General features: G+C 33.0%; 1 protein-coding gene and 1 long non-coding RNA gene across 2 annotated transcripts; one reads left to right on the plus strand and one right to left on the minus strand.

Annotated features, from left to right (window-relative positions):
- The first annotated feature begins 5,296 nt into the window (after nucleotides 1-5,296).
- LOC125368641 lies at nucleotides 5,297-9,547 on the plus strand. Its single transcript, XR_007214343.1, has 2 exons — nucleotides 5,297-5,644; nucleotides 8,606-9,547. It is a non-coding gene; the product is annotated as an uncharacterized LOC125368641 (long non-coding RNA).
- LOC8269354 (alanine--glyoxylate aminotransferase 2 homolog 3, mitochondrial) lies at nucleotides 9,393-13,258 on the minus strand. The gene is made up of 9 exons (XM_002531267.4): nucleotides 12,934-13,258; nucleotides 12,450-12,680; nucleotides 12,191-12,361; nucleotides 11,200-11,343; nucleotides 10,901-11,080; nucleotides 10,526-10,751; nucleotides 10,270-10,383; nucleotides 10,112-10,198; nucleotides 9,393-10,003 (listed from the first exon to the last, which is right to left on the minus strand). Exons 1-9 carry the CDS (start codon nucleotides 13,177-13,179, stop codon nucleotides 9,960-9,962), a joined length of 1,443 nt encoding a protein of 480 aa, XP_002531313.1. The 5' UTR covers nucleotides 13,180-13,258; the 3' UTR covers nucleotides 9,393-9,959.
- Nucleotides 13,259-23,150: the final 9,892 nt, after the last annotated feature.

Genomic DNA, 23,150 nt, shown 5'->3' on the forward strand with positions numbered 1-23,150 from the left:
TCTCTCTTTGGGCTACCAACACTTTCACTAAATTTCTCTGAAAATGAAAAGATTATATTGGACATTTTAATTATCGTAAGGTTGATGAGATTGTTCATAATTCTAACATGGAACTGTTTGTTTGTAATTCTAACATTGAGCACTCTGCAATTGGTATGTATCATTCATGCTCATGACTTATCTTGGCAGGTTGAAGTTGCCTTTTCTGGTGTTGGGGGAAAGGAAGAAGGTGTCAAATCAGAAACTGAAGTTTCAGGGTCTGAATATTGAAGCAGAAGCTTCGGGAGATGACGACAATGTAGATTGGGAAGAAGGTTGAATTTCAGTTTAGTTAACATAATATGATGGGTGGGAACAATTTTTTCCAAATCGAATATGAAAAATAACTGTTCTTTTTTATAAGAAAAAATCTTTTTCCATTTATAATTGCAGATGTTATATATTGAGGACTACATAGATATTCGTTTCTACAAGCTTATGTTATCCATTGAGGACTAGCATAGGTACTATCTTGTGCATTGTACATTACCTTTGTTGTGTATTTGGTATATATATATCATTTTTTGATATTTTATGAGAAAAGTAAGTTGCTTCAGCGCAATACGCAACTATAGCACTGAACTGTGTTCTATGTATAGTCAAATTTTTCTATAGTAATAATATGAGGAGAATAGATTTAATTTAATAGAGGTTTGGGCATTAATTTTTTTTAAAATTTTAATACTTAATTTTATTTGAAAAATAATAAAAATCAGAGATTAAATATGTAAATATTTTGTTATATTATATGAATAAAATTGACAAGATAAAATAATACTATAGTAATATAAAATATTATCATAACATATTTTTTTTAAAATTAATTTAAAGCGGGACTTACATATATGTTTTAAAGCTTTAAATTGGTAAATATTATATATATTTAAAATCTGAATCCTAATTTTTTTTTATATGTATATTATTTTTAACATATGTGATTTAAATTTATGTGTAATTTTATAAAATTTTTATTATTTTATTGATTAATAAATTACATTTCTAATTAAATATTGTTTCTAATTCTAAGAGATAAGATATTAATTATATTTTAATATTATATTAATTAATAAATAATTATCTAATCGGATAATGATACTATCTATCTTAAGAGATAGTAGCATATTAATTATTTTTTAATATTATATTAACTAATAAATAGTTTTTTAATCAGATAATGATATTAAATCTATTCTAATAAAATAGTATATTAAATAATAAATTAGTTTTGTTATTAGATAATAATTCTAATATAGAAAATAATATTTTAAATAATATTTTTAATATTATATTTAATAATATATTAAGTTTTAATAATTTTTAATCTTAAAAAATAATAGTATCAATTACATTGATAGTATTAATTCATATAATATCATAATTAATTAATAAATATTTTTAAAATAATTGTATATTAGTACACTAATAAAATCTTAAAATATTAACAAATTAAGTACAATTAAAAATATTTAATTTACTATTATTTTTAAAATATAATGAACAAATATATTAAATATTAAGAATTTTATTAAATTTTATTTATAAATTTGATTTTATAATGATATAATAATAACAGTCGTGCGACGAGTAGATAAACGATTAGTTTTTTTCGATTCTAAAATTATTACAATAGTGAACCTATTAGCATATAATATGAACTACCATTCAGAGTTTTGACATTAAGATGAACCATCGGATGTACTTGACCGTTGGTTACTAGTTTTTCTTAATTGCTCTTTGTTAGTTTTCTTTAGGCAGCTTCTAATTTACTGGCATCTTTGATACCACCAAAAGGGTTTTCATTAATTGGGTCGCTGTAAAATGAGAAGATATTTTTGTCCAAAGACGCATTTGGATTTGACATTTATTGTTGCTTTCAGCAAAAAGCAGGTCCCAGTAGGGGCATCTTGGGTAAAATTGTCTTTCTTGTTAGAAGCGGCTTCTTTCATCTGCGTTTTCTCTCTAATTGATTAGTAAAGTTGGATGGTTAATCTCACTCGTAAACAGTTGATACCTCGATCCAGTCTTTTTGACTGTGACTGATTGGTTAATTTCAAGCATGAAACTTAATGTTAACGGAGGGTTATGATAACTTATATATATGAGTCTATAGAGGGCAGTTTCACTAATAAAAGCGTTACTTGAGTTTCTTAAAGGAAAATGGAAATGTTAGAGCGACAATATTTCATACATTTCAATCTCGAACCAAGTATCCTTTACCTTCAGAAAAAAGAAGGGCTTACTGAGGATATCAACTGAAAAGTGCAACTTCAAAAGACGTCAGACAAAGGCATAACAAAAATGTCAGCTGCTCTCCATGAGGAAAGATTCTTAAAGTAATAAGGTTCAATTTAACCCCTTACTAGTTTCTGATGTTCAAATCATCCATTTTGCCATTTCTTTTGACCACTGTAAACCCAAAAACTTGGCATATTTAGTTAATTCTAACCCTTTTCTGGATGAAAATTGGAGTGTATTGCACTTTCCAGGATAAGTGCACGAATGCAATAATAAAATATTAATTAATTTATTAAATTAAATTTAATATATCTAATAATTATATTCATATAAATTATTATATCAACATCACATTAACTCCAGCACCGCCATCAACATTGTCACTGCCCTGATAATAATAGTTATAGTAAGCATGAATGATTACCATTAACAAGAACAATAATAACACTCAAGCAACAACAAAACCATCTAGATAAAGAAACACCACCATTAAGAAATTCAAACTAAAAAATTGAGGCATTGTTTAGAACATCTTACTTATACAAATAGTACATCAAATGAAAGGCTTGCCATCGTCCAACACTGTTTTGGGCTTGTCATCGTCCAATGTCGCTTTAATCGCCCTCATCCAACATCGCTTCAATGGCCATTGTTATTCTCATCTAACGTCGCCTCAACCGTCATCATCTCCTACTACCGCCACTACAAACATTCCTTTTCTGCCTCAAAGTTGCCCACTGCTATGGATTTGATTTTCCTTATTTTGTGTAGGAATTCGATTTGATTCTTTTTTTGTTTGCTTTAGTAGGATTTCATTGGAAGTTGAGTGGGTAGTATTTATTTGTTTACTAGGAAAATAATAAAAAAGAGGTATTTTGTTATTTTGTTTTTGATTTAATGCTTAACTATTTTTATTAATAAAATTCAAAGAACTATTTTCTTAATAAAACAAAGTAAGTTTATCTCACTCTCTTTCATTTCCAAAAAGGAATAATTTATGCTAAATTTTAGGCTAACATGACTAAAAAAGTAGAAAAGGGTGATTTGGACTATAACAATAAGTTCAGGGGCCAAATTGAACCTTATTGCATTCTAAAACAGAAGCAGAAAACTAAGGAAAGAGGGAGAACGGAGGAAACACAACAAATAGAATAATGTCCAAGTTTGCCCTCAAATTTTTTGCTCGGGCACAATGCCACTCTTTTTAACTTTTGAAGTCAGCTTAGTACATGACTTTTTTTTTTTTTTTTATAATAACCTCTAATTTGAGCTTTAAGAGATCGTGGTACACTCTCTAGTATAAGTTTTACGGATTGTAATTAACAATGATAATCATTTATGAAAGAAGGAAAAAACCTACACCATTAAAAGAAAATACAATTGTGTTTCCCTCAACTTTAAAAACGCAAAGAAAAGTCTGACTTACAATCATAATGAATTGATTATCCAAATACAACCAGAATTATTATAAATTGAAAGGAAAAAGTGGGAAAAAGAAATCAAACAGAGCCTATCCTCGTAATACTTTCCAAACAAACCTCTAGCTCATTTTGTTCATTCCCTTGAAGAACATCCTTGAAATCTCCTTCGAATTCCTAAGAAGAAAAAGATTCAATTTGAAGGGCACATTAGGTTTTTTGGTGGACGGATCAAAATATAAATGAAAAATGTTTAAAGTGTTAGATATATGTTTGAAGTTATATGAAAGAGCATTAGGATTAGGGTGTTAGATATATGTTTTATATTTTAAAAAAGTTTCTTATTCCAAATTTCTAAAGTAAAAAGAAATCTTCTTTTTTGAGCTTGTAAAAGCCTTATATGGCATTGAGCTTGTATGCATAAAAATTAGGTCAAAAATCTAATTTTTACCTAACAATTGGGCAAATGATTAATTTCCAAAAAAAAAAAAAAATAGAATTGGTAGAAAAATATTGAAAATATTTTGAACTTTCTAAAAAGATATATCTAGACTTATATATAAATATATTATATATTATATTCATAATCTTTTTCTTTTTCAATACTTGCATGTTATGAGTGATGATGATCCCTTGATGAAATTTTAATTAAAATTATTTTAATTTTAATTAGGGTATATATAAGATCATTAGGAAGAAAAAGATAAGAATGTACATCCAAATTATATAATATTATTCAATGGTTTTACTAGAAATAAATTCTGACAAAAATGAATTGCTTATAGATAGAAATGATAATGCAATTAAAATTATGGGGTGTCGACATTTTTAAGCCAAAAGTATAGTGATTGAGATGTAATAAGGCTTGAACAGTTATTTCATCTAATATAGATGACCACATTATGTCTTCATTTCTATTTTAACATGTGTCTGCCTCGTATTACTATAATACCACAATTACTTAACTACCCCTATTTATCTTTACAAATTCCCTAGCCTCCATAGTTTCAATATTTCACCAATATTACCTTTCGGAAACACATCAAATTTGTGTTTCTTGATTTCTTTTAAAACCTTCGTATATATTATTAGGACTTTATTATTTAAATTGTCAGGTTTCTTTTTTAGTTTATTTTAAATTGCTTTCTGTATAATCATTTTTCATGATTAAGAAGTCATGATGTATGTCATTATAATATTTTTATAATATATTACAGTACAAGCAAACAAATCTCAAAATTACTGAACTAAGAAAATTTATGCTCTTCGCATTCCTTCCTTTTCAAAGATACAAAAGACTAAACATATGAAGTCTGATTGGAGATAAATAATCTATGTGAATGAGTAGTTAATGGTTTTTTACCCAAAAACTCTCAACCAATTTATCGTAGGATTTTATATAAAGTTATTGTATAACTTAATATTTTTTTGTATAGTCAGACAATACACTTGTAAAGGGATTTTGATAAAATAAAACAATATCCCATTTATTATACAATAAATTGATTTTGGGTCCTAAATAAACAAACAAGAGAGTGGTTTTTGCTTTTCTTTTCCAAGCGGAAGAATGTTTTAGTATGGTAGTGATAAGCTATAATAGAAAAGGGTAATTAAGTAACTACAAGTTTGACTATTATTTATATTCATAGCTGCTTGCAGCTTCCCTTTTGTTGCAACAATAATAAATGACCCCATTTGGCTATTTAGCACCTGATGAGGTTTGACATATTGCAACGCTGAATCTTGAAGAAGAAGAAGAAGAAAATGGGTATGCTTAAGGAATCAGTATCAGTATTGATAAGCGTGCTTATGAGGAAAAGTAGAAGCATGTTTGATGAACTTGCTTACTTATTGGTAGACGTATTATCAATTTTGGTATCAGCTATCAGATTTTATTCTCATTCTAATAGCTTGCATTTCCGCCAATCCACCACTGCATCTATTAACCCCAGGTACTACTCTCCCATGGCTGCTCGGCATGATCGCTAACCATATACTCCATTTACACCCACTATAACATTTACATATATGTATGCTGTTTCCTGTCTGTATGATGCAGTTCTCATCGTGTATCATGAATTAATAATTAATTTTTATTTTTTTTTGTATTTTTTCCGATGATTATATAATAAGATCATTAATTATGCACTATTTGTTATGTTAGGTAAATTTGTATTAATTGTGTTTTTTTTTTAGTAAAATTGATTCTTTAAAAACAAGATGGAACGAAATGGACCAAAGGTCAATCAAGAATGCTTCAAGTTATTTAATCTACTTGAGTAGCAAAATTTTAAATCTGGTACCACACCTCTTAGTGAGGCTCAGATTGCAAAATACAAACATCTTCCTTCTTATTCTCAACTGATTCTTGATTGGATATAAAGATCGACTTCTATTTATGGCCAGAAACTAATCAATGGACGGGAAAAGAAACTCTTAGCAAACATGAATCTCGGATTTATTTGTTTTGTGATATAGTAACTATAAAATCTCATATGTGCTTATAAATTCATAATGCAGTCATATTTTTATTGCCTTATTTGAATTAACAGTCATAGTGTTCTTTGCCTAATTTGAATCACCCACTCCAAGTATTATATACATATAGCCCACGAAAATACTTCATTTATAAATGTATTATCCCTGAGGAGTTGATCAAACAAAGGGGAATTATAATTAGTTGAAGGTTCCCATTTTAGGATGGATCAATATTGGTGTCACCTAGAAAATGCGGCGAGACAAGAGTTCCAAGTGGCTACAGGATAACTAGGACCTACAATTCATAAGGTTTAAGCGTGGGAACCACTCTGATGCTAGTATTTGAGTAAGGTTAATACGCTCCAAGAAATATAGCCATCCCTACCCCCTCACGTCAATCCCGTAATAGTGTTTGAATGATGATAATAGCATTACATTTGAAGTGTCTCTTATTATAGTAAAATTTTATAGGCATATACTCAAAACGAAATAAAATTTATGACTATAAGGAGATCGTTACTTAATAGAGATTTGTAGTATCCTTCGGTTATAATAAAATTTTATAGCCATATACTTGAAACTATAAGTATAACTTAATAGAGGTTTGGAGTGTTCCTTAGTACAGTAAAATCTTATACGATAAGGAGATTATAACTTAATAGAGGTTCGAGTACTAATTTTTCTTTTTTATTTAATACTTAATCTTGTTAGTGAAATGATAGTAACCATAGATAAGATACGTTAGTATCTTATCATTTTGTACAAATAAGATTGAAGAGATAAACAACAATATAGTAAAACAAAACATAACATAACATTTATTTTTTAAAAATATATATATAAAAATATTATTATATAGAAAAAGATTTTCTTATAGGACTTAAAAAATTTATAACACATTATAAAATAATATTACAAAGAGATATTCCTCTATTTATAGGAATTGTCTAAGAAATAATCCTATAAGAATTAATCCTCGCATAGATGGTAGATAATGGTGCATAAAAAGAGGAGAGACACGAGCTTTATATTCTAAAGAAATGGTGATAATGGTATTTACAATGTTTAGAACTCGCTATGCTTTCTTGTTATAAGGCGAGTTATTGGAATGGGATGACTCTTATAGATGAGTCTCCATCAAAGATTTAATGAAACATTTATCCAAATCTCTTTCAGTTTACACTATATTTGGCAAAAAAAAAGGGTAAGATAAAGTAAGGTTTTTAACTATAATCTCCTTAAACCACTAATTTGATTTTGAAAATTTTTAAAAACTTTCAAAAATCTCACCTCATAATCGAAACTTTCTTCCTAGCTGGAATTGGAGATTTAAAAACTCTATAAAATCTTTAAAGACCTTGAAGAAAATCCATCCAAACATGGTGTTAGTTTTTGTATTATTAGTTCACTCCATTGGAGTAGACTTGCCTGAAATGAGTGTATTACACACAGCAAATAGTAGAATGTGATGGATAGATGTTTGGTAAACACTCGGGCTATGTGGAAATCATTTTATTGTTTGGGTGCAATACTGGCTATGTAGGTTATTATTTGTTTTATTGTATTTCATTATGTTCTTCCAGCTTATTGGATGCACAGTAAAACATTAGTCCAATTTCAAAAGTACCAAAAGATAAATTGAGAAATTTGAAAAGCAAAGGGGAAAAGAGAAAAAAGAAATAAAAATCAAGAGGTTTCAACATTAACCTTATTTACATCTCTCCCTAAGATTTATGGTCTTGTACAAAACAATAATACATTGGTACTTAGAATGAAAAAAAGGTTTTCTAAGAGAATTGAACTAGGAGAATTGATTAGCAGTAAATGAAGTTATATAACCAGTGTTCTGATCTCTTAAATGTCTAAAAGAAGTACTATATTTTATTTTGGAATCTCACACAGTACACGACCGTTCTTGAAATATAGCTGTGCTCTAGGTTGTGTCAAGTTCTTGCATTTCTATCTAAAACTGGAGTTAAAATGAGTCTTGAATGCATGGTGATGGTGCTTGAAGGAATACCGGTCATGTCTTGGACTGTGTTGAAACTTGTGGCTCCTGTCCGAAAAAGGCTTTTCAGAAAATGAACCGCGTACCTACGTCATTTGGGACATACGAGCAGTGTCTTGATTATTTTTCCTGATTGTTTTAATTTTAGTTTATGCTGCAATTTGATCTCTGTAAATATCCTCGTATAAACCCTTAAAATGATATGTCACAATTAGTTAAGTGTTTGTAAATACCAAAACATGTTTGTGGTTCAAACAATTAGGTCTTCAATTCCTTTTATTCTCGTCAATCTAGCTGCTTCTGATTCTTCCTCCTTGCTTGCATCGTCGTACAAGATGAAATTCTCCGTTAAAGCAGAGTGATACATATGTATAAATAATTTACACTGAGTCAGCCCTACTTCTAATTTTTTGGTTGGTTAACACAGCTTTGTATTGATAAATCGAGTTAACACACTCCATGCTTGGAAGACGGGGTGGTTAGCCATTTTGCTCGTCTTCATGCTTGTATTATTTGAGAATTGAGAGTGTCAAAAGATTCTCAGCTTTAAAATTTAGTTAATCCCCCCAAAGAATCTGGAGCTGCAAGTATCTACTGCAAAGAAACTGGACTGTCGTACTGGAGAGAAGTGTTTTTGGAGCATTTATCAGCTGAAAACATTAATGTATTGTCATCGTCTTCTTTTGTTCTTTTTGGTATGTCCTTCACAAATCATGCCTTTCAACCTCTATTGCTTTTTTTGGTCCATATGCAATCTCTTTTTCTACTGGTTAATTTCCTTGTAATCACTTGGTCTGTATAATATCTAAAGAAGTTCGAAACTGGAATGGATCGGGTGCTAAATTTGATGCACGTAACTCTATCTGGACTGGGAACAAACTTGAATTAGGGCAGGCAGATTCTAATAATACTAGCTAAGCAGGCTGGCTTCACTTGCAATCATAATTCTGATAATGTGTCTACTACTTTTAGATTATTGGTAGTGAGCATTGTTTATCTTTTGTGGTTTCTTTAAATCAGCATTGTGCTGTTCTGCCGGCAGAGAGAAAATTAAGTCAGTTTTGATGGACCTGTTTATATGAACCAAGAACTAATTAGCAATAATAAGAAGAAAAACAACAGTAATTCAATTCCATCGGTTTGTAATGCCGCCCTATGAAAATTTCAAGCTGAAAACTGGCTAATCACAAGCAGATAGCAAACAAAATCCAATCTCAATATAATATAACATCGCTGGACTCAGTTATTCATCAATCAATGTGTTCATAATAATGAAAGTACAGTAATTTTAACTTCATGTTTTATGCAGTTCATACAGTAAGGGTGATGAGACAGGAGCTGACCAATGCAATGGCACAGCCACACAGATCCGATCACCCGTACTTCTATTCTAACATTCTAAATACTCTTGAAGAAAAGCATTGTGATGTTTACATTTTACCCAGGTTTGCAGGGCCAATCTGATTGCAGTTCTTCTGTAAAGCCAAAGAAAACAATAAAAATTTGGAGGAGACCCAATGAGATTGTAGCGTCATTCATAAGATTGCCACACGGTCCAAAGGAAAACATAAATGGTCAAAGATAATGTAGACCCCAGAAACAGGTTTCAGCAAGAGACAACGAGATGTTGACTCATCCCTTTTATTACAGGGATTCGTAGAGAGACCTATTTATATTTTCATAATGCACTTGCTATTGACATGAAATGATACAGAAATAGCTCTGCCGATTTGTGAATGATCAGCAGGCAGACAGCTTTATCTATATTCAATATAAAGGCTTCACATCTTTGACATTGTGTAGTCCATTGCATCGACAAGGAAATCTGCAACCACAGGATTCAAGTGCACGTAGTTGGTAACGGTATGGTTGCTATGGAATTTATTAACGATAGAATTGATTTGATAATCAGCATAGGAGAAGAATTATATACCTGCATCTTGTTTAGTGAAACAGAGGGGAGGTGTAATTCTAAACACATTTCCATAGAATCCACCTTTTCCAACCAAGACGCCAATTTCTGCAACAAAAACAAGTGTATTAAAACCGGAAGTTACCTTAAAACATAGCTAGACCATATGAAATACAGACCTTTCATCTGGTCCATTATATGTAAAGTTTCAGCCTTTGCAGGAGTTTTCTGTTGGCGGTCAGTTACTAGTTCAACTCCCAGCATCAATCCTTTTCCCCTCACATCTCCAATAACTAAGCAAATCAGTTATAATACAGTCAGCGACTCTTCTAAGCAGAAATTCAACCATTACTTTGACACGAGTACAAGATAAAATAAGCTGAATTATAATGCATAAACAAGTTCCAAATGATAAGAGTCAGGCAGTTGAATTACTTTCATATTTATCTTTGAGCTCATTTAGTCTGTTTTTCAGGTGGGACCCCACAATTGATGCATTTTCCTGAAGATTTTCTTTCTCAATCACTCTCAGAACAGCAAGCCCAGCAGCAGTACATACAGGATTGCCCCCAAATGTGTTGAAGTAACTGCGGCGAGTTAATACTTCAGCAATCTCTGGAGTTGTCACCACAGCACCAAGAGGAATACCATTCCCAATACCCTACATAATTGTCAATGATGTAAAAATTGTCAACTCCAAATCCAGCTTTCTATTCTTGGCGAATATGCGTAAGGAACATTTGTACTCATTTGGCAAAGAAAGAATTCAAGATACCTCCGGAATCACAGAATGAAGAAAAGAAAACTAACCTTTGCCATTGTCACTATGTCAGGAACAACACCCTGAGTTTCAAATCCCCAGAAATGACTTCCTGTGCGAGCAAAACCAGACTGAACCTCATCCGCTATACAAACACCTCCAGCTTTTCTAATACTGTTATAAGCGGCAGGCAAGTAACCTGGGGCCAATTCTACAATCCCGCCCACTCCCTACCATATATAAGAAAGTAATGCCTATTAGAATGCATATACATACATGTGGACAAAAGCATGCGTTCAAAAAGAGGTTAATTCAAGGGAAATATATGATCTACGAGGACCATGATTACCTGTATAGCTTCAGATATAAATCCAGCAACATGGCCAGTAGTTCCAAAGTCAATAATCTCTTGGACGTCTCTTGCATACTTCTCTCCATCTGAACCAAACACACCTCTATATGGGTCTGGGTTCAAGGCATGATGAATTCCACTCTGCCAGTGAGCCAAAAGAACAAGAATATTTATTTAACAATCTTTAGAACACGAGGAAAGTGAATCCGAGAGAAGAAAAAGGAGTCGTCTAAATTGAGGTTTACAGCTATAATTCAAATTAAGAAGAGGGACTTTCGATCTTAGAAGAGCAGCAGGTAATAATATTTTGTTCCTACATTGTTAAAAACAATCTATGACACGCCAAAAGAGTATCGACAGCCACCCCGGGCTTTTAACTTTGATAGCAAATGAGTTTCTCATATAATATGCTTAAGCTGTTTTCATGCTTAGTGATGCACAATGCAAATCAAAGGTCCATATCTTCAGTATTACTTGCTGACAAAAAATCGTCCGATGTAAGGCATCAAGCGTCATAATAAAACAGCATTGTTTATAATATTTTGCTTTAATTGCTTTGATACTACTGAGCGGAGTTTGTTGGGACCGATAAAGTTAGGGGGACCATTCATAGGAAAAAGATGGATTATAAGACGTGTCCCTATGTATTCACAAGTGTCACTCATAAGAGAAAATTATTTTCCCCTTCTCATTTCCACTATTGACATCATATCATATCATGCACTGAAATGAAAGTGAATAAATAATAATAATCAGTGGAAAAGGAAGATGATGCCCATGCTGGGCATCAGGTGTCCAATGGTGTCACAATCAATCACCTAACCGCAAAATTTCAATTATATAAAATAATTTAAAGTTTTGCTAATCCACCACTTATGGTGACAATTCCTATTGCTTAGTTTAGCATTTTTCACATTTTTATTATTTGCATTCAAGGAAATAGACACCGTAATTAACAAGAAGGCAGGAAATAAGAATAATAAAGCACCTGAATAACATTGAATTTCCAATTAGATTGTGCAGTAGCACCCATTGTCCCTGAAGCATTCCCATGATACGCATTTCTCAACGATATTATATCATTACAACCTGTATATAATCTGGCTATCATCATAGCCAACTCATTCGCTTCAGTCCCTGAATTTGTAAAAAAGACAACCTAACCAAAAAAAAAAAAAATATTAACACACCCATAATAAATCTTTAAATTAGCCTATTCTATCACATAAATAAGTATTTTAGTATACCTTGAGATTGCCAGGCATTTTAGAGGCCAAGGCCTCAGCGAAATCAGAGATGGCATGATTAAGGTAAAGTACAGTAGAGTGTTGTATGCGGTTGATTTGTTTGACTATTGAGTCCACAACCTCAGGATGGCAGTGACCGCAACACACCGTCGCAATCCCTCCAAAAGCATCAACGTATCTACGCCCGTTCTCGTCAAATAAATACTGCATCTTCCCATCCACCACGTTCAGCTGCCAATCAAAAAGAATATTCCAGGTGACACATCATCACTTTTAGATCCAACGGTCCGTGTGATCTTTTATATGATAACAAGATTCCATGATTAATAAAAAGCAAATTGGATCTTACACAAAAAGTAAATCTTTTCTTTTCTTTCCAAGTGAAATAACAAAGGAAACGTAGAAATATTTTATTTTAATAACGTTAAACACACGATTCTGATTGTTAAACTAGTAATTAGCGTAGCTAGGATTTTAAACTCACAGGCTTGTCGTAGAAATGGAATATGGAAGGGCTAAGAAACTCTTTACGCTTGGCTATGATCTCGGCGGCGGAGGGACCGGTGTACGGCGGAGGAGAGTAATCAAAAGGTGGCATTTTTGGGATAAAAACCTCATTTTCATGAACAGATGATGATGATTCTTTCTGTGCAAGCTGAGAAAAGAAGCAGCGAGATGACGGGAATGATTTGGTTTCCGATAATACCCTTCTCGCTATAAATCTCTGCATTGCTTTTAACAAAATTCTGTCTGCTCTGATTTAATAGATTTTTATTTGGTATTGTATTCGCTAAAATGCAGGATTTTGGCAACGAGAGAATTGGAGAGCGAGAGATATACATGTCAGGGAGACAAATGCTACCTCATATATATATATATACAGGAGAAGGAGAGAGCGGATGACGTGTCACGTGGTGCTAAGCTTTATTTTTCTAAAATGCCCTTAATTGTTTCGTTTAATTACCGTTGCCACACTTAACGATGTAATTAGACTGTGTTTTATGGTGTTGAGTGCATTTTAGAGGTTTGTTATGCAGACTGTATTTTCCCCAATTCATGACTTGTGTTCCAATTTGTATACAATGGACCACGACAATGGTAGTTGTGGAATTTTGATATTAGGAACAAGGGTATTTTTGTTATTATTTTTTAACTGAAAATTTCAGTAGTTTGATAATAATATCATTAGGGCTTGCTAAAATTTTGGGTGTTCTAGACAAGGTAATTGCTTTTTTCCTTTTTTCTTTTTATTGATTGATGCTGTATCTTCTTATGTATAATAATTCTCGAACAAGAGTTAGTCCATTTTTTTTGGTAACATGGATATTTATCCTTTTATCATTTAGTTTATCACTTATACTTTTCATATAACTTAATATGTATCTAAGTTTCTTTTAATACATATTAATTCTTTTTGATATATATTTTTGTTTAATATGTTTACGTATATATTATAGATAAAAGATTTAATTATACAAAAAATAAAATTTTATTATATATTAATTAGATTGAAAGTAAAAAATATTTTTATATTAAAAGATAAAATTTAAATATTATTAAATTTAATTAAAAATTAAAATATTAAACTGACTGATTAATATAAATCTAAAAATATTAATAAATATTTAGTTTTTTTCTATTAATCTAATTTAAATGCAAGCTATAAAAAAATATTAAATCTTAACTATATTATGTTCTTGAATGGAATTTTCTATATATTCATGTGATATTGTTCAAAATAAAAAAATAATTATAAAATATTACATGGCTAAGCATATAATATTCTGATTTATCAAATACTATAAGAACTATTATTATTATTATTTTTACATTTGTGCCACCAAAACTATAAAAAAAAAAAAAAGTATTACCTATAAGAGAAGTTCAATTTTTGTGAAATTATTTTAGAGCATGATTTTTTGTGTTGAGATCACTTGTTAGATTGAAAATTAAATTTTTTAGCTTATATTTTTTCTTATATAGTCATCTTTTAGTTTTAAAGTTTATATATGTGCTTTGCTTGAACACATCAATTTTATACATTTTATATAATTTTTGTTGTTCATAAATAAAACTAATATTTTTGTGTTTAATAGTTTTTTAATTCATAAAATATATTAAATATAAGAGAGATTAGATAAGACTACTTTGCGCGAACAGTGTTTTATCCAGTTCTTTCAAAAAAAAAAAAAAAAACCAATATCTTATCTAGTTGGGAACTGACTTCCATTTATAGATAGAGAATAGATTTATGTTGGAACGCAGCCGATTAGGCAAATTTGGAACTTTTAATTAAGTTCACTTGGTCAGCAGAATTGTTAAGATCTAGGATCCTGGTTGGTTCTTGATGGGAAAAACAGCCACAAACGGTAAACAAATAAATGCGGAATTAATCTCTGTTTGTCTAAACTTTCCCAACTTGAATGAACCCCGAGGATGCAAACAAATAGGATGTTCTTAATGCAATTAGAACACACACAATATCACTGCTATGCACCAAGATATTGAGCTAAAACAGTAAGCACACAACAACACAAAGACACCGAAATTTTAGCGTGAAAAACCTATAAACTAGGGAAAAACCACGGGACCATTTTGACCGCTTAAATCCACTATCATCATCAAAGGAGCAATACAAAGTCTTCTCTAGATAATACTAGAGGCATACAAAATCATCATATCCTTGGAAGTAAGCACATCAAGGTGTATGGAATCAAAATAGAGCCAAGATAAGAAATATATCACCAGAAAATTAGCTACTGTCCAGACCAACGAAACCCGACCTCCGGACCTCAAAAACCGATCTCCACCGTCCAAAATATTGGCCCAGATGCTGTGTAGCTGCTGTCCAAAAATCACGACGATCCAACGGTTCAATCTACGGGAAACGGAACTTTTCTGCTGCTGTGTATTCTCCTCTCTTCACCTCTCTCTTTTCTTTTAATATATGAAGTCTTGGTAAAAAAAAACCCTAGCCCTAGACGTTTTTATAATAATATGCTCCCAAAATAGAAAGTCTAAATAAGACTTTAATATGCTCAATGGTTGGGCTTTCCTCATGGGTCAAAAAAAAACAAAGAAAGAAAAAAAAAAAACCCAACAAATCTCCCCCTTTTTGACTTATGAGGAAGAGTTCGCCATACCGGCGATGGAGCAACATACCTTCAACTTTTCCCTTGCTAGAACCTTTGTCAACATATCGGCACCATTATCATCAGTATGAACTTTATCAAGTTCAAATAGTTTATCTTCAAGTGCATCTCTAATCCAATGATACCTCACATCAATATGCTTGGTTCGTTTGTGAAACATAGAATTTTTAGCAAGGTGAATAGTACTTTGATTATCACAAAGAACCACGTAGCGCTGTTGCACAAAGCCAATCTCTTGCATAAATCTTTTGAGCCATAATAGCTCCTTACACGCCTTGCAGCCACATACCGGTGGTGGATAAAACCACACACTTTTGCGATCTCGATTGCCATGACACGGCCTCCCCCCGCAAAAGTCATCAAATATCCAGAAGTGGATTTCATGTTGTCCTTATTTCCTGCCATATCAGAATCAGTATAACCAACAAGTATCGGCTTTCCATTTCCAAATGTTATACCTAATTTGGAAGTACCACGTAGATATCTGAGAATCCACTTCACTGCTTCCCAATGCTTCTTACCCTGGATTTGACAGAAAACGACTAACAACACCTACTGCATGAGCAATATCAGGTCGTGTGCACACCATAGCATACATCAAGCTCCCTACAGTTGAGGCATAAGGGACTCTATCCATCTCTTCAATCTTCTTCTCAGAAGATGGACAATCTTTATCTGTAAACCTGAAGTTAGTAGTAAGAGGAGAACTAACCTCTTTAGCTTTATCCATGTTGAATCACAAGCACCTTCTCGATGTATTGCTCCTGTGACATGTGTAGCTTTTTCAAAGCTCTATCTCGAGTTATCCGAATGCCAAGAATATGTTTTACTGGCCCCAAGTCTTTCATAGCAAAAGACTTGCTCAATTGTATCTTCACCGAGTAATTCTTTCCGCATTCTTGCCAACAATTAACATGTCATCAACATATAACAATAAAATGATGAAATCATCATCACCAAACCTCCGGAAGAAAACACAATGGTCTAAAGTAGTCTTTTGGTAATTTTGCTCCCCATAACTGACTCAAACTTCTTGTACCACTCTTGGTGCTTGCTTCAACCCATAAAGACTCTTTTCAAGTCTACACACATAGCCTTCTTTTCCCTTAACCTGAAAACCTTCAAAGTTGCTCCATGTAGATTTCTTTATCCAAGTCACCATGAAGAAAAGCTGTTTTGACATCCATCCTGTTCAACCTCAAGATCAAGGTCGGCCGCCAAACCAAGAACAACACGAATAGATCCCATCTTCACGACCGGAGAGAAAATCTCATCAAAGTCAATACCCTTTCTCCTGACTGAACCCTTTGACCACCAATCTAGCCTTGTACCTAGGTTGTGCGGTGTGCTCTTCGATCTTCACTTTGTAGACCCACTTGTTCTTCAAAGCTCTCTTGCCTTTAGGCAACTTCACCAACTCAAAAGTATTATTCTCATGTAAGGAATTCATCTCATCTTGCATGGCTTCAACCCACTCCCTTTTGTGCTCATCTTCCATGGCCTCTGCATAATACTCAGGCTCTCCCCATCGGTGAGTAAGACATACTCATTAGGCCGAAAAACGAGTGGAAGGATGACGATCTCTTGTAGACCGCCTAAGTGGGACAAATGGTGGCACGTCTCGTACCGGTATCTCTGAATGAAATTCTTCATCCACCTCTGGCTGTTCTGGAGCATCAATATCATCAGTATCATGTTGTTCATCATTCTGAACATCATCGTCAAGAGGTGGTTCTACATGCTAAGGAGGCACTGGATCCAAATCAGTAATATCATCATTATGTTGAGGAACTGTCTCTTTCTTCTCAACATCTTTCAAGGTCTGATCTTCAACAAACACAACATCTCGGCTTCGAATAAGTTTCTTGTGGACAGGATCATATAATCTGTAACCAAACTCATCTTGGCCATAACCCAAGAAAATACATGGTCTTGACTTCACATCAAGCTTTGATCTTTCATCTTTAGGAATGTGCACAAAAGCTTTGCATCCAAAGACCCTTAAGTGACCGTAAGAAACATCTTTGCCACTCCAAACCCTCGCCAGGGTACATCAAAAGACAAAGGAACACAAGGAGTTAGATTAATAACATGTACCGTATTCAAAGCTTCTCCCCGAATGAACTTGGCGTACCGCATGTGACAACAAACATCCCGACACGCTCCATCAAAGTTCGCTCATCCGCCTGCTACTCCGTTCAACTGTGGTGTCTTGGGAGGACTCTTTTGATGTCGAATACCATGATCTCTACAATAAGCATCAAATGGGCCAATGTATTCACCTCCATTATCTGTCCGAATACACTTAAGCTTCTTTCCAGTCTGTCTCTCAACCGAGGCATGAAACTGCTTAAACACTTCAAATACTTGATCTTTAGATTTCAAGGTATAAACCCATACCTTTCTGGAGTGATCATCAATGAATGTGACAAAGTAGGAGCAACCACCAAGTGTCCTAGTCTTCATAGGACCACAAACATCAGAGTGCACCAGATCAAGTATACTCTCCTTCCTGGAAGGAGGATGGCTCTTAAAGGAAACCCTGTTCTGTTTACCTGCCAAACAGTGAGAACACTTCTTTAGATGAATATCATGCACACCCGGTAACACATTTCTCTTCAACAAAAGAGACATCCCCTTTTCACTCATGTGACCAAGTCTCTTATGCCATAAATCAGTCATGTCAGTATTCACCACAAAGATTGACCCTATCCTCGAAGATCTTCGGATGTGTCATGTACAACTTTGAGCATCTTTTACCTCTAGCCACGATCAAAGAACCACAAGTGAGTTTCCATATTCCATTACCAAATTTGTTGCTGTAACCATCGTCATCAAGTAGGCCCGCGGAGATCAAATTAAGTCTCATATCTGGAACATGTTTTACATTATGTAAAACCAACTCTATCCCGTTGTCAAACTTCAAACAAATATCTCGGATGCCTGCAATCTTTGATAGTCCATTATTACCCATCCTAACATTACCAAAGTTACCTGGAGTATAAGATGAATAAAATCCCTCTGTGATGTTACATGACATGTAGCACCACTATCAACAACCCAAACTCGAATCATCATGTGCAATATTGATCATATCAAGATCAAAACAAATAAGGAACTCATCGGTAGTAATGTTAACTTCAGCATTGCCATTACCATCCTCATCTTTCTTATGATTCTTTTGATTACTGTAATCGCTCTTCTTCTTCTCCTTTTCAATTGCCTGCAGAACTGTATTGTGTGCCCTTTTCTACCACAATGATAGCATTCAAAATCAGCAAACTTTCCTTTGGATTTACTTGATGCTTCCCTTTTGTTACACTGGACCTCTACTCCGACTTCTCCCCCGCTTTCAGAACTAAGACATCGGAATGTGAAGAGGAACCTTGTGACTTTCTTCTCATCTCTTCATTTAAAACACCGCCTTTAGCTAATTCCATGGTGATAATACCATCTGCTGCAGAGTTGGACAATGATGTCCTAAAAGTTTCCCACGAGTCCCAGGTAAAGTGCCCAGGAGCCACAAGCCTTGTATCTCATCTTCAAACTTGATACCCATTCCTGCAAGTTGATTTATGATTCCCTGAAAAGAATTCAAATGATCGATGTGGAGTTCCATCATGGTATTTCAAGCTCATCATCCTGTTTTATTAAGAACAATTTATTGTTTCCGGTCTTTCTAGCATACAACTGTTCAAGCTTGTTCCACAAAGTGCGAGCATGAGTCTCTCACCGATATGGTTCAAAACATTATCATCAACCCATTGACGAATATACCCACAAACTGTCTATGCAAAATATTCCACTCGCATCTGTTTTACTCTCGGGTTTATCGATTAAACACAGTGCAAATAATAATCCTTCACATAAAGTAGGTCTTCCATCTTGCCTTTCCAAATATGATAATTAGAACCATTCAAATTAATCATCCTACTTGTGTTAGCTTCCATCATTCAAACAAGTTTAACCCAATATAGAAGAACCAGGCTCTGATACCAATTTGATGGGAAAAACAACCAGAAACAAATAAATGCCGGAATTAATCTCTGTTTGTCTAAACTTTCCCAACTTGAATGAACCCCGAGGATGCAAACAAATAGGATGTTCTTAATGCAATTAGAACACACACAATATCACTGCTATGCACCAAGATATTGAGCTAAAATAGTAAGCACACAACAACACAAAGACACCGAGATTTTAGCGTGGAAAACCTATAAACTAGGGAAAAACCACGGGACCATTTTGGCCGCTTAAATCCACTATCATCATCAAAGGAGCAATACAAAGTCTTCTCTAGATAATACTAGAGGCATACAAAATCATCATATCCTTGGAAGTAAGCACATCAAGGTGTATGGAATCAAAATAGAGCCAAGATAAGAAATATATCACCAGAAAATTAGCTACTGTCCAGACCAACGAAACCCGACCTCCGGACCTCAAAAACCGATCTCCACCGTCCAAAATATTGGCCCAGATGCTGTGTAGCTGCTGTCCAAAAATCACGACGATCCAACGGTTCAATCTACGGAAACGGAACTTTTCCTACTGCTGTGTATTCTCCTCTCTTCACCTCTCTCTTTTCTTTTAATATATGAAGTCTTGGTAAAAAAAAACCCTAGCCCTAGACGTTTTTATAATAATATGCTCCCAAAATAGAAAGTCTAAATAAGACTTTAATATGCTCAATGGTTGGGCTTTCTTCGTGGGTCAAAAAAAACAAAGAAAGAAAAAAAAAAAAAAAAACCCAACAGTTCTATTGTATGACTCTGTCTAAGCCAGCTTCACACGTCCTTTTATTCATTCATCTGTTCTTCTGATTGAATTTTGGAGTTTGGATGGACTTCGGATGCAAGCACACCTGAAGAATCACATAATGTTTACTTAAATTGAAGAATACGAATCTATTAAACCAATTATCAGTATAGGGTGGCTCTAGTAATTAGTATTTTTACATGTAAATATTGGTGAGATTTTAGATCCGATTTATTTTTTTATATATTTTATCCATCAATATATTTATAAAAAAATATTATTTTATAGTGAAAATAAAAAAAAAATAGAATTTTTTTAAAAAAGGATCAGTTATATGAATCAGATACATTGAACACTAAAAGTAATTGAAAGATTTATATATTAGCTAAATTGTTATTGAGCTACAAATTTAGTAATCAGTTTCCGGCTTCGAACAACTAAATGAATAATTCATGGTTTTTGATGACACTTGCATTTAAGAAGTTCATGTGAAAAAATCTTGGAGTCTTTTGATAGAAAAATGTAATAACGCTGGACAAGAGAAAGGATCAGACAAAAGTGGTAGAGTGTTAGTGAATTACGCAATTGTTAGTTTGTCGCCAGGCCAGAATGGATCGCCTACTTGTTTCTTTTCTTTTCTTTTCCAAAGAAAATACAACATCCACGTGGAAACCATGGCCTCCGCCATTTTCCAGCAGCATTTCAAATGATTTTATTTTGTTCCCAGTGCCCCCATTTTAAAAATGAATTCATTTCAGTAGGTAAAGTGTTCTTTTAATTGTTTTCCTAATTGCAAATTAACTGGTTTAATTAATTTGGTGGTCCCCCCAATTAGTATTTTCTTTTTAATCCAGTGATTGCTGCATATAATTACAGAGAAAGAAAGACACTGCTTTTCTCTCTCCTTCTCCTTGGTCTACTTCCAGGGTACTCTTAAAGCATTTAGAAATATCACTATTGAAATGAAGGTGTTTCTTTCAGAGCTTTTTATAACTAATCATTCCATTTACTTACAATTTTATTTTTCTTTATAAGCTTGCTTTATTGCATTTTGTCACCATCATATAATAACCCATAATGATTAACACTAGGAATTCACAAATTAAACTGTCATGCCTAAAAATTTGCATGCTTTCTAAATCAACAGAAGCCCATTCTTTTAAACATTAATTGCTAATCTAGTGTACACTTCTTGTGAGAGTGCTAAACAAGCGTTATGATATTTTTCTCTTTTGGTGTCCATTCATCCCACAAAATCCTTCAAACATATGGACAGACAGATGACTCACCTCAATAATAGACCAGTTTTAGGCACATCCCTTTGTGCCAACACATCCTTCATAACTTTTAGTGCAATAATTAAGTCACACTATAATTAATTCAACTTTTTGTTCTTCCCATCTCACCTTCTTTTAATTTTGTTTCTTATGTATAAACTTATTTTTAGGTATTTATGGAATTTTTGCTTCTATGTTTTTAATAATCATATTAACTGACCAATAATCCTAAAGTGATCTTAGACATGTATATAGTAACCGGATTAATAAGGGAGGTCATGGCTAAGGTTTATCTTAAAAGAGGAATCTTCACCAAAAACTTTACAGCACTATATTTAATGAAAATATAAGGTTAGTGAATGTCGTTATCCACCTCAACCAATGAGCTTTACACAAATTTAGAACTAACCCTAATGAACTTCGTTAATAATTAGGGATACATGAGAGCAAAAGGCTCTATAATAATGTATCAAGCCATCTTTTGGAGCAAATTACTTGAAATTGTCATTGGGGTTATTGAGCTTTTTATATGTTGGTTGAATATTAGCCATACGTACATAGTCGTTTAAGAAGTTAATATATAAATCACTAAAATGATTCAATGGAATGCTTGTGGTCATGGTTTGGAGTGATCACCAGCAATAATGCAATTTATTAATTTAGTTACATTAAAAAAAGAAGAAAAAAAAAAAAAGAAAATCAATTGTAAAGTTGAATAGCAATGTAAGATCAGAACTGTATGAACTCTCATTCATTATGAAAAGTAGATAATTTTCAACATCACATGTTCATTAGATGATGACATCTTTGTATGTTCGTCGTGTAGGATTTCCACATCTCTTTTGTCTGTATGTGTTTGTTGCATCGAGTTTCATGAGAGAATGATAATAGTCTTGGTAGCCTTCCATTCAGAAGACAACCTTTTGCATCTCTATATTCAGGAAAAAACAGTAATTGAATGATCAGCGCCAACCACTTCTTGAAGCTATGCTTCTTACATATTACCATAGAATATGCGAATATACTCTTGGCCTTGTTGGTGATTCACAACCATATATACTATTATGGGCAGCTAGCATTTTTCCATAGAAAGAGCTAGGTGGATTCTAAAATTTTCATAATTTCTTTTATCTTAATATCCACCACTAGTAAGAATCAAAATGATGGATTAGGAAATATTGAAATAATACAATGCAAAATACATTAAAGCAGTATATAAATGATACTTTTATTTGTGAAAATTGATAGTCTTAAGCCCAAGTCTCTTTGTTTACTATTCCTTAATATTGATGTGATTTTATTACTTTTATAGTCAATGATAGGAGGATGACTGTTTCTTATTTCACAATTTATCTCTAATTAATAATTTTCAGTCAAGGATAACAATAGAATTCGACAATCGCTTTTGAACCCGTAATGTTGATTAAAGCCATTTAAATAGAGACTAGAGTGTTTGTGAATTGAGGGCACCTCCAATGTTGAACGTGAGGGTTAATAAGCAGTCTCTAATGGAT

This window comes from Ricinus communis, chromosome 10 (genome assembly GCF_019578655.1).
Source record: "Ricinus communis isolate WT05 ecotype wild-type chromosome 10, ASM1957865v1, whole genome shotgun sequence".
In the NCBI taxonomy this organism is placed as follows: Eukaryota; Viridiplantae; Streptophyta; class Magnoliopsida; order Malpighiales; family Euphorbiaceae; genus Ricinus; species Ricinus communis.

What these genes read in the sequence shown, in the direction of transcription:
- LOC8269354 (XM_002531267.4), bottom strand. Translation starts at nt 13,179, where the DNA reads ATGCAGAGATTTATAGCGAGAAGGGTATTATCGGAAACCAAATCATTC. An exon ending in GCTCAAAGATAAATATGAAA is followed by an intron (nt 10,384 to 10,525) that starts GTAATTCAACTG and finishes TGATTTGCTTAG; the next exon opens with TTATTGGAGATGTGAGGGGA. An exon ending in TATAATGGACCAGATGAAAG is followed by an intron (nt 10,199 to 10,269) that starts GTCTGTATTTCA and finishes TTTTTGTTGCAG; the next exon opens with AAATTGGCGTCTTGGTTGGA.